Below are 15,976 nucleotides of genomic sequence, written 5' to 3'. Positions count from 1 at the left end.
GCCGCAGCTGGGTCAGGGAGCCCCAAAGCTATCAATAAAAGGCCCAAGGCCAGCACCAGCACCAGCCTTCCTTGCTTCATAACTGGGCCTCGTCTGGGCACTTCCAAACCTGATAAAAAGAGGAGAAATCTGCAGATTTCTCTGTAGTTCCTGCTGGGTGGTGGCAGGCAGTGCCTGACTTTGCACCTCCTTGGAAATACAAGAGCCAGTGTACCCAGTGGTCAGTGTGACACCATACCAGATTATAACTCTTCACATCCATAATTGACACACTCAAGGGGCAGACTCAGTGAGCACCAAAGCCCCACTGAAGCAAGTCCTGCCCCATAAGGGTGTCTTCTGCACAGCTGCTTTCCCACTGTAATTGCAGCTGGTCCCTAAGCCAATTGGCCTGGAGGTCAATTCCTCCCAGTGATACCAACAGCAATCAAGGCTCAATTACAACAACACTGTGCACACAGCCCACAAAGGGGTGCACCAAGAGTATCCACCTCAGGTGATTGGGGAGGCTGAGCCACTAGGCCATATAGGACACCTACTATACAAGGCCACTCTATCAACTCAAGGAGACTTAGCAGCTACCCAATACATAGAAACAAACATAGGGAAGCAGCCAAAATGCGGAGACAAAGAAACATGTCACAAATGAAAGAAATGGAAGAAAGAAAACTACTGGATATAGAGTTCAAAGCCACATTTACAAGGTTATTCAAGAATCTTCTAGAAACTTCTGAGGAACTTAGTGAGACCTTCAAGGATCGTAGTGAGAATGCTAAAAAAATGGAAAAGGACCAGTCAGAAATTAAGCATACACTGACTGAAATAAAGAATAATATACAGGGATTAAACAGTAGACTAGAGGATCCCAAGAATCAAGTCAATGATTTGAAATTTGAGGAAGCAAAAACACTCAACCAGAAGAGCAAAAAGAAAAAAGAATCCAAAAATATGAAGATAGTGTCAGAAGCCTCTGGGACAACTTCAAGCATACCAACATCTGAATTATGGGGGTGCTAGAAGAAGAGAGAGAGCAAGATATTGAAAACCTAATAACAGAAAACTTCCCCTACCTGGTGAAAGAAATAGACTTACAAGTCCAAGAAGCACAGAGAACCCCATACAAAAGGAATCCAAAGAGGACCACACCAAGGCACATCAGAATTAAAATGCCAAGGGCAAAAGACAGAGAATCTTAAAAGCAGCAAGAAAAAAAACAGTTACCTACAAGGGAGTATCCATACGACTCTTATCTGATTTCTCAACAGAAACTATGCAGGCCAGAAGGGAGTCGCAAGTAATATTCAATGATGAATAGCAAGAACCTACAACCAAGATCACTTTATCCAGCAAAGCTATCATTTAGAATTGAAAGTCAGATAAAGAGCTTCACAGACAAGTAAAAGCTAAAGGAGTTCATTACCACCAAACCAGTATTATATGGAATGCTGAAGGGTATTCTTTAAGAAGAGGAAGAAGAAATAGGTAAAGACAAAAAATTATGAACAACAAAGTGACAACAAATACATATCTATCAACAAGTGAATCTAAAAATCAAATGAATAAAAATCTGATGAACAGAATAAACTGGTGAATGGAATAGAATCAGGGGTTGGAAGTGGAACAAACTGACGATTCTCAGAGGGAAAGGGTGTGGGGGTGCGAAAAGAGATTAAACAAAGATCTTATATGCATGTATGCAGTACCTATGGACACCAGACAATAGGGTGGCAAGGGCCTGGGGTGGGATGGGAACTGGGAGGTGGGGAGCTATGGGGGGAAAAAGGAGGTACATCTGTAATAATCTCAACAATAAATATTTTTGAAAATAATAATAATTAAAATTGTAAATTTGAGTTATGTGTATTTTACTGTAATAAAATAATGTAGCTCCCCCTTCCTCTGAGTCTATACTCTTCAACAAATTTCTAGTTGTCATTTCTTTTATGTCTAATTTTCCTGTGGAGAAAACACGTGGCTTAGTCAGCTCTTTCCTGACAGTCCTCAAGACTTACAAGTAACACAACATTCTAATTTATACATCAGGCTCTTGTAAGTGTGGGTACCAAGAAGCTATCTTTGCCCAGCTGATGTTGCTCAGCGGTTGGGTGTCAACCCATGAATCACAGTGCAATTCCTAGTCAAGGCACATACCCAGGTTGCAGCCTCAATCCCCAGTAGGGGGCTTGCAGGAGGCAGCCAATCAATTATTCTCTCTCATCATTGATGTTCATCAATGATATCTCTCCCTTTCCCTTCCTCTCTGAAATCAATACAAACATTTTTTAATGAGGCTATCTTTTAGGTAAGGATAACTGACAAAAGTGTCTAGAGAGCTGAAACTTGGACCCTAGAAAGCAGTGACTACCTGAGCCTCTGAGGCTTGGTCCAGGCCACCATCTGGGTTCCAGGGATGTCCTAACTCCAAGATGGGCCTTGTTTCCCATCCTTTAAAAAAAGTTTTTATTGATTTTAGAGAGTAAGGAATAGAGAGGTAGAAACATTGATGAGAGAGAAACATTGATTGGCTGCCTCCTGCATGCCCCCTACTTAGGATCAAGCCCACAACCCTGAAATGTGCACTGACTGGGAAGCAAACTGGTGACCTCTTGGTTCATGGGTCAATACTCAACCACTGAGTCACCCCAGCCCTGCTTCCCTTACTTTTTGTAAAACAGACTTTTAGTTAGAATACCCAGGAATGATTTCCTAAACCACAGTTACTTTCTCTTCCTGTGTGAGGCTGGCTATGTTGTTTGAGTAAGAACAAGATAAAAACTTACAACTGAAAGACCTTCTGAAACTACCCAACTATTCTGAAACCGCTCAGTGTGGAAGCTGTGTCTTTCTTAAACTGCCACCATTGTTAAGGGACAGAGAGGGAGGAGAAAGACAGTACCATTCAACTAAAAGGCTGCAGTGTTAGGTTCTATGTGAAATTATAAAAGAATAAGGAAGAAACTGATTCTCCTCCATATATTTCAGCCTCCCCTGTCTTCCCAAGGCTAAGATAGGAGACTCTTTCATGTGCTTCTGTGGCATCCAGTGTTGACCCATAAGCTTCTCTGTATTGATACTGCCTCTTTACCTAACTGTATTTCCCACCAGAATATGAGCAACTTCAGGGACTGTGTCTTAATCATCTTTGTTTTGCGGGGCTAGTGCTGTCCTGATGCACAGTAAGAACACATAACTCTTGGCTAAAAGAAATAAATAGCATACTTCTGTGTTTCATTGGCTCAATGACCCTACCAATTATAAGACACTTCAATTGTAACACTGCTAAGAAAGAAAAAATCATAATCAGAAGATATAAGACATTCTAATTTTAGGATTGTGATCACCTTGATCTCATGCCTGGAACAGGGAAGAGATTACCTAAAAAAGGTTGAAGACTAATCAGCATCACTTTATAAATAGACATGTGCACACAGAAACATTCCCTTTTTACTTAATTCACTTGGCTTCTCTACCTTGAGCTTTTCCTCAAAGACCAGATGTTGCTTCAAATTTAATTGAATCACCCTTCTATCTGAACATCAGTTAACTAAAGATAGATAGAGGGACTCATTTGTCCCCATTTCTTAGCTATGGTTATGTTCTGAGGCTGAATTCAACAACAAAAAGTGAAAAAAGTATTATTCGTTGCCTCTACCAAGGCAGCTTAAATGTGGGGATCAGTGCATCCAAAAGGGAAATATTTTTGCCATCAGGCAAGATTATAATAAAAGAAGCTCATTTATCATCTAATTAGAGGAAACATGTCACAGTAAAATTACTAGGTAGTGAAAAAACTGGACCGTGCTATGGCACTTTTAATCAGAAGATCTCAAAGTAGTCCCACACTGTCATCAACAAAACCTTATCATCAGCAGGGTGCAAATGAAAGTGCCCCTTTCCACCTTGTGATACACCATGAAACTAAGATCAAAAAGGTTAAGCAAATTAAGAAAAATCAAATAATTATTACTATACACAAAGATGCATCCTATATAATAAAGAGGTAATATGCAAATTAACCCTCACACCCTCACAAGATGGCTGCCTATGACCAGGCTGGCAGTGGAGTTAGGGAGGGATGACCAAATGACTGAACAGCAGGTTGTGTGGAGCAACCAGGTCAGCAGGGGGGTTAGTGAGTGACAACCAAATGACTGAACAGCAGGCTGTATGGGGCCACCAAGCTGGCAGGAGGGCTGTGAGGGGTGACTAGGCTGGCAGGGGAGGCAGTTGGGGGCAACCAGGCCAGCCGGGGGGGGGGGGGGGGGGGAGTTAGGGGCAACCATGCTGGTGGAGGGTGCAGTTGGGGGCAACCAGGCCGGCAGGGGGGCAGTTAAGGGAGACTAGGCAGGCAGGCAGGTGAGCGATTAGGAGCCAGCAGTCCAGGATCATGAGAGGGATGTCCAGCTGCCTGTTTAGGCCCGATCCTGAGAATCAGGCCTAAACTGGCAGTCAGACATCCCCTGAGGGGTCCCGGATTGGAGAGGGTGCAGGCTGGGTTGAAGTGACTCCCTCCCCCCCCCCCCCCCCCCCCCCGGCATGCATGAATTTTATGCACTGGGCCTCTAGTTTATATATAAATATGTACACATACACACAATGGAATTTAAATTTGATTGCATAGAAAGTGAGATCATGTATGAATATGTGACTGGAAATCTTCAAACACCACACAAATAATAATGAGCAGTAGAAGCTTGTTATAATTCAGAGGTCAGGCTTTGGAATCAAACAGACCTGAGCTGCAATCCTGGCTCTATCACATCCCTCCTCTGTGACCTTGAGCAAGTCTTACCCTCTCTAAGTGTCAATGTCCCCATCTGTAAAATGGGAATTATAAGGAAATGTACCTCTGGGATACTCTATGTAAAGCACTTTGAAGAATGGCTGGCAAATAGCAAGAGCTCTGTAAATTTCAGCTCCTTGCATTTAACTAGATTAGATGCCATTTACCATGCCCACATGACCAGTTCTTCCCACACACCCTGGCACTTAATTTTGTGGTGTTTTCATTTCATCACTCCCAGTTTGATTTCACCACCCTCTCTATCTAGTCTGTACCCCAGGGTCAACTGCTGCATTTGCTACGGCATGGGTCCCTTTTTTGCCCCTCCTACCTCACCCTCCTACTATTTTTTTGTAACTCCTCAGGCTGAGATTACTTCAGTGGTCGCTCAGCTCCAGTGGTCGCTCAGCTCCAGTGTTCCCAACTCTAATCCAACCTACATGGCTCTACCTTTTTATCTTCCCAGAATGAAATCCCAAGGATGATGTTTCTCTGTTCAAAATTCTCAGTGTTGCCACTGCCAAATGAATTAACTTTTCACTACAGCACTCAAGGCATCTCACACTGGGTCTCAATCTACCTTTCCCAGTATTTTTCCAATCTAGCCAATCTGATGTACCTATTGCTATACTACATACCCCTACATCCAGGATTTTGTTCATACAGTTTTCTTTTATTGAAATGTCCTCCCCGTCATCTCTGCCTTTAAAAATCCTAACCTTCTCTCTGGACCAATCTCAAAATCTACCTTCTTTACAATGTACCTTCCAGAGCCTCCAACCTCCTTTGAACCATTTATGTGTCTCTCTTTGGGACACTTCTATTTAGCCTTACCTTAGGGCTACTTCTATCATAAGGCCTATCTAACCTCTGTCATCTATCCATGGCTTTGCTCATGCCAAGTAGACAATAAGTATGCATGTTACTTTGCTATGTTTAATTGGTTATATCTGAGTACACATATTTTCTTTGAGGCCCTGTATCACATATGCCCCAAAGATAAAATCAAGTCAACCTTCTGTAGTTGCTGCTATATTTTGCAATAAAGGGTAGATCCTGGTTTGCTAGAATGTTTACCCAACAGAAAGTCTTCATTCAGTTCATTAAAACAAGTACATCATTCATTCATTTAACATGTAAGAAATACAAACTTGGCCTTGACCTCTACTCAGCTAACTAGAATACTACTAAATCATCTTAATTTTAAACTGAAAATTAAACACATTTTTGAGTGGTACTTTAAAAACTACTACAGTTCTTGCTATAGAAGAGGGCTTGGTGAAATTCTCTGTTCATTTAATCACTGTATATAAGCTTGTAGACTGTCAAATGAAACTTTTTAAAATTATGTTTTAACCCTGTCTTCATTACTTGGCAGTTTCCATTGGTAATGAGGCTTGTTGGATTCAAGTCAGCAAGTCAATCAAAAATGATTTGTTAAAGAAAAGTATTATTTTACATTAGAATATTTTAGTAATGGATCCTCAAAGACTTCTCAGTTATATAAGTCTGGTCCTAAGCTTTTTGCCAGGACTAAGACCAAAAAATGCTCAAGGGATACTTGGTATTTGGAAAACACTATTCAAGAAACCCTCCCTAAATTGGAATTACCAAAAATTTTGAAATGATTGTGTAGCTCAATCCAATCAGAATATCCAACAATTAAAATTCAGTAATGCCAAAAAAAAGTAAAAAGGTAAATAACTCAAGATGCTGCCTTATAAAAGTAGCAGTACTATATTTTTCAAACAACTTCTTTCTCCTGCCTTTAAGTCTCAGAAAACAATCACAGAGACACCTATAGCATGAATAGTTGCATCAGTCAGTTCCTTTGTTAATTGCTCTGTATACACTCAGTGGTCATCATTTCCAAATTTGCCCAGATTGCTTTGATATCACCCAATTTATTTTAAATAGAGGCAAATTCTTAAATTCTATAATCCAACCTCACACAGTGTGCATTTTCATATAAATTCACAGACCAGTTTAAAAAAAAAAAAAGCTTTCCCAGACAATATTACCCCTAATATTTTATTGAGACACTGTTGGCTCTGCAGCACCATAGGCAATTAAATAAAGGTCAATATTGGTCATTGCTAAAGCCCCAGTGCTATTGTCCTTGCCTCCCTCCACATCCTTTGAGAACTTTATGAGGCTTTACACACTTCCTCTCACTAGTAAGAGTTCCCCTCAATGTCTTATTTACTTATAATGTTAAACAACTTTGTTCCCTGAAGTCATTCACCAAATTATCAGAACTCTCCTCCAATACCATTCCTTCTATAACATCATCGGGAATACTCACCATTGGCATTTCAATAACTGATGGTCTGGGGATAGAAGTCTGAAAAGTAACTACTTCACAGTCCAGTTCACCATCTGGAGACCCAGGCACATCCTCATTGGTCTCAGCAGGCTGAAGAGCAGTGTGATTACTTGAATTCCGATTTGCATTGCCATTTCTGTCTAAATAGGTACCAGAATCTCGCCTTTTCTCTGGAGTTCCTTCTTCCCCTTTTGGGTGACTTCGGTGTCGACATGCTTTGGCCTTGGGCTGATCATAGATGGTGGAATGAGTATCAGGCACTATGGGCTGATCGCAGTGAGCATTCTCCCTCGTATTCCCAAAACAGGCCAGAAGAGCTGAACATGGAAATGGATGCATCCTTCTAGATGGAGATTTCAGTCTTTTGGCGAGCCTTGCTTTCCACGTGGACATGACCTGCAGTGAAACATGACAAAGTTCATTCTTTAGAAAGAAAAGTTTCCAGGGGTTCAGATGACCTCCAGTTTCCTTATTGTAAATAACTATTTCCTTGCCTGAGAGAAGAACTTTCTAGTAGTTGCCCCTAAATAGATTAGAATGTGGCAAGGCCACCCTCCCTGAGAGTCACTCAGCAGCCATCACCCTTTGAAAGCGCTCCTCCTGGACGATTTCGCTAAAGAAAGCTGTCTGTGAGGTATGTGTTTGGCTCAGGTTACAGTCCCCAGGCAGGGCAAACGCTTCAGTGTAAGGTAGTGCCAAGTCAATAGACAGTTGCTTCAGGTTACCTTGGAGGCATAAAGATAATGTAGCCTGATAGTATCCACTATAATAGCGTCAGCCTGTGTATCAATAACATCATAACAGCCACATAACCTTCTTCAGTTACCCCTTTTAAATATTTATTCCTCCAAACAAAACAACCCCGCCCAGATATCTATCACAAATGAAGACCCCCAAGAGGATCCTCGACCTTGGCAGCTATTTCATTATTAAAATGGGAGGCAGACTCAAATCTTTTGTCTGGAGAGATCCAAGTTTGGATTTGATGTCATAAGGACTTTTCTGGATCTTTCCTGAATCTTTGCCTCAAACTTCCTGGGTTCAGGATCCACAATTGCCCCTCCTGGTAACTATAATATGTCTTTGTTAACTTGCTTTTTTACTATCATGCTGAGTTCTTGATTAATTTTCAACAACACCAAAAGAAAAACACAAATAAAATGGGCCCATGTACAATTAACACAGGTATTGTGTATGAATGTGTGTTCTGTTCATCTACTGTATATATTAATTCCGAAAATAACACCTTTTTGAACATACGTCTTCTACTTTTCAACACATTAATATGTGAATGGTGAAAAATAATAATTATAGCCATATTCTAAGACAGTGTTCAAAATGGAGATTTTTTTCCCCTTAGCCAAGCATCTGCTAGAAATGTTAGAGAAATACAATACTGTAATGGTTTTACCATTAATAGTGATTTTTAGGTCAAGATTTCAGGGTATATTACTCATTCTAACTTATTTGGTTGCTCTCCCTCTTTTAATTTAATATCAAGATGTGCTCTTCACTGACAGTAGGGGGGCAGGGACATGTGCTGAGGAGGTGGCTAGGGAGGGGTCAATGGAGGATAAAGGAGACATATGTAATACTTTCAACAGTAAAGAATTTAAATTTTAAAAAAAGATGTGCTCTTAAACCCAGACAGGTGGTAGATATTATAGCACTAAATCCCCATGTTACAGAAGCAGAAACCAATTCTTTGACATTCCAGGAAGCAAGGTTAAGCTACTGAGGAGGGCCGGTTAAAAGCCCAAGATCCCTGCTACTCTATCTGGTCTTTGAGTCTCATTCTGCCTGGAAATCATCTTATCAACATAACATCTGTACTTGTAATATGTCTTGAATAGGCTGTTACACAAGAAGCCACACATGACTTGAGAAAGAGCAAATACAGCATCAAATGCAGGCTTTATTTTAATCTTTACCAAAACTTAGAAATAATGTATAAAAAGCTGTCACTTACTTAGAGGATACCATGAAGCAGCCAATGTGCTACCAGAATTTCCAGTATTGAAAAATCATTCTCCTTTTGATACCCAAGTACGAGCAGCCCTACAGGGCAGCAGGAAGTCCAGGCATTAGCACAAGTGTTCCTAGGGAGCCCTAGGAATTGTGTTTGTCTCTTTTTAGCCCTGGTTGTTTCTGTGACCTCAGACAGGGTGACTCCATGATGCTTCTCTCACTTGTGCCTTCTCCCATGTCCGCTCCCTCCCTAACATGCTTACAGTAAGGCTAGGCTGTAATAAGACTTTATTGAAGAGTTAAGGGTGTTAGGAAGGAATTTAAGAGAAGAAAAAATAATTCTTAAGCCTATTTTCATTCACTCACTCATTTAGTCACTCAATTATGTGTCAAACTAAAGCGACAACAGTTAACAATGCCACTCTCAAGTGGCCACATTTTGTAGACCACTGGGTAAGAAAGCTCAGAGCCCCTCCCTCAGCTCAGCTGTATCTCTCTCTTGTCCCCATTTGCAGCCCTGTGTAGGTTTTACCTTATCTCCACCAAAGGTCATGCCAGAGGCACTCGCCAGAGTGCTGCTCCTGCCCACCATAAATGTGACTTGTTTTTTTTCACTAGTGCAATTGTAAGTCTTTTTTTCTCTTTTCTTTCTTTCTCTTCTTTTTCTCTTATTTTTCATTGTTTTTTTATTTACAGTGGCCTCTTTTTTGCTAGTGTGGTTGCTAAGCTTCACCTAAAATAATAACATTAGCAGATAATAGTTATTGAGTGTTTATTATCAGACATGAATCTCAGCAAATTGATTCATTTAATCCTTATAGCCCTAGGAGAAAGGTGATATTATTAATTCTCACTTTTACTCATTAGAAAAACAAGACACAGAAACTTAAGTAACTTGCCCAAGGTCACAGCAATGGCGAGGCACAGAACCAGGATTATGAGCCCAGGCAGCCTGGCCCCAGAGTTCATGCTTTTAACCACTATGCAATATCACTTTACACACACACACACACACACTCCAAAGAGAAACTTTCCAAAAACCTTCAATCCATTGTAGGAATTTATTCTACAAATATATATATATATATATATATATATATATACACACATAGAGACACGTCAAGAAATGTTCATAATAGCAGTATTGGTAGAAAAAAATTTTATTGTTAATCAGTAGAAGACAAGTTAATATATAAGAAAACATCTATACTAGCAATTTTCAACCAGTGTGCAGCAAGAATTTTTAAAAAATGTAATATCTGACTACTTAGTCAGCGGCACTGACCTCTTTTCCCAAATAAAATAAATTACAACAGTCAACACAACAATAGTTGTCCCGTGTTAATGCCCTGTCCTGACACATACATATATAGATCATATATTAGAGTTGCATCTTATTGGTCATGTCACATAATAAAATTGCATCTGATTAGTTAATTCTTGTACTAGAAATCCTTATATACAAGTATAGGCACCAATGTTTTTAAAAAGTCACTGTAGAGCAAAAAGGGTAGGTAATTACTTTTTTAAAATCGATAAACATTATACCTTTTTTCCGGTCTGCAAAAATATATTTTTGGTATGCCCCAGAATTTTAGTAATTAGTTTATTGTGCCATGAAATGAAAAAGGTTGAAAACACTGATTTATACAACTGATTACTATACAGCTATTAAATAGAAGTTATGTATTTAATATTGTGTGCTAATTAATCACATGTATTCATACCATTCCCTTTCTAAGAAACCATTAAATAACAGTAATGAATTTTCTTTTAAGGGCTTAAATCCACAACACAATAAATAGAAAGAGGCCATTAATATATAAGAAAACTCAACAAACTCCTGTAGAACAAAAAGGAGACAGAATATTATCAATTAATGAGGGAAAAAAGCCAGCCGGCAGAGTAGAACTCCAAAGAAGCTCTTGACTTGTGCAACAGGTACAATGGAGCTTAAGAGTAGGTCTGAAAATGTGTGATTTATTGAAGGTCTAATTATGGAAATCAAAAGTTTCCTATACCCTTTGTCTGCTACAAAATTAATAGATGAAAATATGAGTGAATAAAATTAAATTAATAAAGAAATAAATAAGTAAATAAAATAAAAATTAAGGTAGGGTCTTAAACTATTTAATGGACTACCTAATCAATTCTTATCTAAACTATTTAATGAACTATTTAATGAACTAATAAGAGTAGCTTGTGTGGATGTCAGAATCCAATAATAGAGTCTTTTGGTCTATTTAGGATCCAACATAATAGCAGAAAGCTTCCTGCCAGTTAAAGTGAACTGATCTTTTTGCTAGTGTGGTTGCTAAGTCCTGCCAGCATTCACAGAGCTCCCAATCAACGTTCAAACTCCTTCCTCCCTTTTGTAAAAATACAAATAGATTAGAAGACATGACAAGAAATTTTAAAATAATTGCAACATCAGTGACAACAACCAAGGTAAACAAAAAAGGATCCTAGCAAGGAAAAGTGAGGAAATGGCAGTTGGGTAAGCAACAATATCTGCTATTCAAAGTACAGTGCTGTACAAGTATGCAGTGAACTACAATGCTCCTGGATTCTGAGCAATGGATGGAGAGGAAAGGGGGAGAATCTTTGCAAATGGATACCAAGAACAATCTCTTTGAGTGCCGCGGTGCCAGGAGCCAATTCCAGCATGTCATGATTGCAAGAGTTTCATCAAAAGGTTGATGGAACTTGGGGACTCAACAGGGTTGAGTCACACATGTAGTCACCTGTTGGGAATGGCTGATGGCATTTCCCCAAACCTGAAAAGGGATGATTGCTGCTGCCAGACAGCTCAGGGCATCTTAATCTACATGTTATTGCCTCCTACTGGCCAAACACCTGAACAGCCGTAGGCTAATTCTTCCATTCTGATGTCTCTGTATACGAAAAACTGACCCTTTGAAGTGTATATCTCTGCCTTGCCTCAGGACAAATTGTGTTAATAAAAAGCATGGGGTCCTGAAATGAGGAGATCTTAGAACTTAGAACTTAGTTCTTAGTTTCCTTTAAAGTAGGCTACTCTGACCCCCAAATGCCTTTCAAATTATATTTCGTCTCCGGACTCCTATTTAATCTATGCACAGACTTCTCCAGATTTCCTGAACGCTTCTTAATGCTGGAACAAGAACATCAGCACCGCAGTAGTCATAATAGGGATCCTAGAGAATTTTTGAAACGTTAATTCACTCTACCATAAAAACTGTTTACACTTTACATATAATATAACATTATAAACACTTTTTTCCTTTTTTAACTTTCAGAATTAATATACAGCTCAATAGTTGCACATTGATGGCTCTCAAGCAACATTAGTTATCCAGATGTGATTTGTTTGACTAACGACATTTTAAAAAATTTGTTAGATCACAGTGACCACCACTCATTCAGTTCTCAAGTTTATATAAACAGAACCCTGAAGACATTAGAGTTTGTGTTCTAGGGTGCGTATTTGTTATTGTTCAAGCACAGTCTCCTTTCTTCTTTTCTTTTGGTAAAAGCACCCTGATTTCCTTTGGGGGGGAACCCTTCTATGCTCTGTGTAGAGCTCCAGTCCTGGTTCCAGAAATGGGAGTTAGATAATCAGCACACCCAAAGCCTCTGCTCACAGCAGTAGGTTCAAAGTTGAGCATAAGAACACATTGTTCCAATCAGAATAAATTCCAAACCTTGATTTACTGGACTTAAAAGAATGAAAGTCTGAAATAGCTGCCAACATCTTGCCTCTTTGAAGGGAGCGTTTACCCAGATAGAACCCACCCAAAATAGCATTTAAGAAGTGCAGAGGAGAAACTAGGTCCTGATAAATTTCTGGATGAAGCTTCAGATGAGGCTGCATCTGTTTCTACTCTTGGGTGTTATGTGAGCAAATTAATTTCCTTTCCTGCTGCATTTGTTTTGAGTTGAGTTTTCTGTCACTTGCTACTGAAAGAGTCCTAATCTACATATGATCTATAGGTACCAGAAAATCACAGAAAATTTCATTATGATTACAGAATAGAATAAAAACTTTATAAACCTTGATAATGGCAAAACAAAGGGAGAGCTGAGAGATTTTGAAAGATAAAAGGATTGCTGTGGAGGGGGTAATACAGTGGAGAGAAGGAGAGGTAGAACAATATTGGGAAGAGATAGGATGGAGTAATTAGCTAAATGCTCACCTACCTTATTAGAAATTTAATAAACAATATCTGAAATTGGTAGGTAACTATCAATTTTGGAAGCAGGGCTAGAGGTGAGGGGATGAGGCAAAAAATGATTCCCTTCCATTTTAAACCATTGCATATGTTTTATATTTATATCAGGTGCAAATATTACTTTAATATAACATATTTTTTTAAAAAGGAATGAGGTCAATTTACATGTAGTGATAAGGAAAATCTCCAAAATATATATATATATATATATATATATATATATATATATTTTTTAATTTTTTATTGTTTAAAGTATTACATATGTCTCCTTTTTCCCCATTGACCTCTCCCTGGCGACTCCCACCCCCTAGCACAGTGATGGCGAACCTATGACATGCGTGTCAGAGGTGACACGCGAACTCATTTTTTTGGTTGATTTTTCTTTGTTAAATGGCATTTAAATATATACAATAAATATCAAAAATATAAGTCTTTGTTTTACTATGGTTGCAAATATCAAAAAATTTCTATATGTGACACGGCACCAGAGTTAAGTTAGGGTTTTTCAAAATGCTGACACGCCGAGCTGAAAAGGTTCGCCATCACTGCCCTAGGAGCTGTATCAGTAAAGATATTGCTATGACATATGTCTGATATTTTGCTGCCTGTGGATTCTTCTTCTAAGATTTTTATGATTTCCTGTCTTACATTTAAGTCCTTTATCCATTTTGAGCAGTGGTTCTCAACCTCCCTAATGCCGCAACCCTTTAATATAGTTCGTTCCTCATGTTGTGGTGACCCCCAACCATAAAATTATTTTTGTTGCTACTTCATAACTGTAATTTTGCTACTGTTATGAATCATAATGTAAATATCTGATATGCAGGATGTATTTAGGCGACCCCTGTAAAAGGGTTGTTTGACCCCCAAAGGGGTCGTGACCCACAGGTTGAGAACTGCTGATTTTGAGTTTATTTTTGTGTAAGTTGGTAGTTTAGTTTCATTTTTTTGTATGTATCTGACCAATTTTCCCAATACCATTTGTTGAAGAGACTGTTTTGATTCCATTGTATGCTCTTGGCTCCTTTGTCAAATATTAATTGAGCATAATGACTTGGGTCGATTTCTGGGTTCTCTGTTCTGTTCCATTGGTCTATATGTCTGTTCTTGTGCCAGAACCAGGCAGTTTTGAGAACAGTGACTTTGTAATATAGCTTGATATCTGGTATTATGATCCCTCCAACTTTGTTCTTTCTCAAAATTGCTGTGGCTATTTGGAGTCTATTTTTATTCCATATGAATTTTTGGAGAGTTTGTTCTAGGTCTGTGAAATATGCCCTTGGTATTTTAATGGGTATTGCATTGAATCTATAGATTGCGTTGGGTAGTATGGACATTTTAATGATGTTGATTCTACCAATCCATGAACACGGTATATTCTTCCGTTATTTTATCTCTTTTGTTTCTGATTTTGTTTATTTGGGTCCTCTCTTTGCTTCTTGGTGACCCTGACTAGAGGTTCATCAATCTTGTTTTTCCTTTCAAAGAACCAACTCTTGGTTTCATGGATCTTTTGTATTATTTTTTTGGTCTCTATGTCATTGATTTCCCCTCTGAACTTTCTTATTTCCTTCCTTCTACTCACCCTGGGCTTTTCTTGTTGCTATCTTTCTAATTCTTTAAGTTGTAGAGTTAGATAATTTATTACCAGTTTTTCTTGCTTTTGAGATAGGCCTGTAATGCTATGAACTTCCCTCTCAGGACTGCTTTCACTGTGTCCCATAGATTTTTGATTGTTGTATTTTCATTATCTTTTGTTTCCAGAATGTTTTTTTATTTTTTGGTAACCCAATCATCTATATATATAAAAAGCCAGCGACCATAACATCATAATGACCAGAACGACCAGTCGCTATGACACCCATTGCAGCCAGCAACCTCCCATAGCCCCTCCCCCCAGCCACCCCACCCTTGATCAGCCTCTCCCACCCCATCAGGGAGCAGGGCTGGTGGCCAACCTCCTGTGGGCCCTCCCCCTGGCCGGCCCCACCCCCAAGGGCCCCTATCACCTCAATTGGCCCACAGCCCCTCCCCCCAGCCAGCCCAACCCCTGATTGCCACCCCCTACCCCAATAGGGGTCAGGGCCAGCTGGCCAACCTCTGAAGCCCCTCCTCCAGCTCGCCCCACCCCAGATTGGCCCCCACCCTGATCAGGGGCAGAGCTGGCTGGCCAACCACCAGCAGCCCCTCCCCCCAGCTGGTCCCACCACCAATGGGCCACCACCACCACTATCAGCCCACAGCCCCTCCCCCCAGCCAGCTCCACCACCAATCGGCCCCCCACTTTGATCAGAGGCAGGGCTGGTCAGCCAACCACCCACAGCCCCTCCCACAGGCTGCTGGCCCCCAATCAGCCCCACCTGCCCCATTTGGGGGCAGGGATGACTGGCCCACCACCCACAGCCCCTCCCCACATCCGGCCCCATCCCTGATCAGCCCCCACCACCCTGATCAGCCCGCAGCCCATCTTCCCAGCTAACTCCACCCCCAATCGGTCCCCTCCACACCAATCGGAGGTGGGGCTGGCCAGCCAGCCTCCCACACCCCCTCTCCCCGCTGCTGACCCCCGATCACCCCCCCTAACCCTATCAGGGGTGGGGCCCACCAGCCAAGTGCCCACGGCCCCTCCCCCCAGCCAGCCGAGCCCTGATTGGGCTCTGATCAGGGTGGGCCAGCCAGTCAACCTCC

The 15,976-nt window shown here is 40.5% G+C and overlaps 1 protein-coding gene across 1 annotated transcript in view; it reads right to left on the bottom strand.

The window, feature by feature from the left end:
* Positions 1-7,502, bottom strand: part of FAM107B (family with sequence similarity 107 member B) — a 257,966-nt gene extending 250,464 nt beyond the window's left edge. The window contains exon 1 of the mRNA XM_070432092.1: positions 7,089-7,502. Coding sequence (XP_070288193.1) covers positions 7,089-7,502 — 414 coding nt within the window. The remainder of the gene's footprint in view (positions 1-7,088) is intronic.
* Between the last annotated feature and the right edge of the window lie 8,474 nt (positions 7,503-15,976).

Source organism: Myotis yumanensis, unplaced genomic scaffold (genome assembly GCF_028538775.1).
Source record: "Myotis yumanensis isolate MYYU_CA2020_CCGP unplaced genomic scaffold, mMyoYum1.0.hap1 SCAF_1, whole genome shotgun sequence".
In the NCBI taxonomy this organism is placed as follows: domain Eukaryota; kingdom Metazoa; phylum Chordata; class Mammalia; order Chiroptera; family Vespertilionidae; genus Myotis; species Myotis yumanensis.
This window is presented reverse-complemented; position numbering and strand designations above follow the sequence as displayed.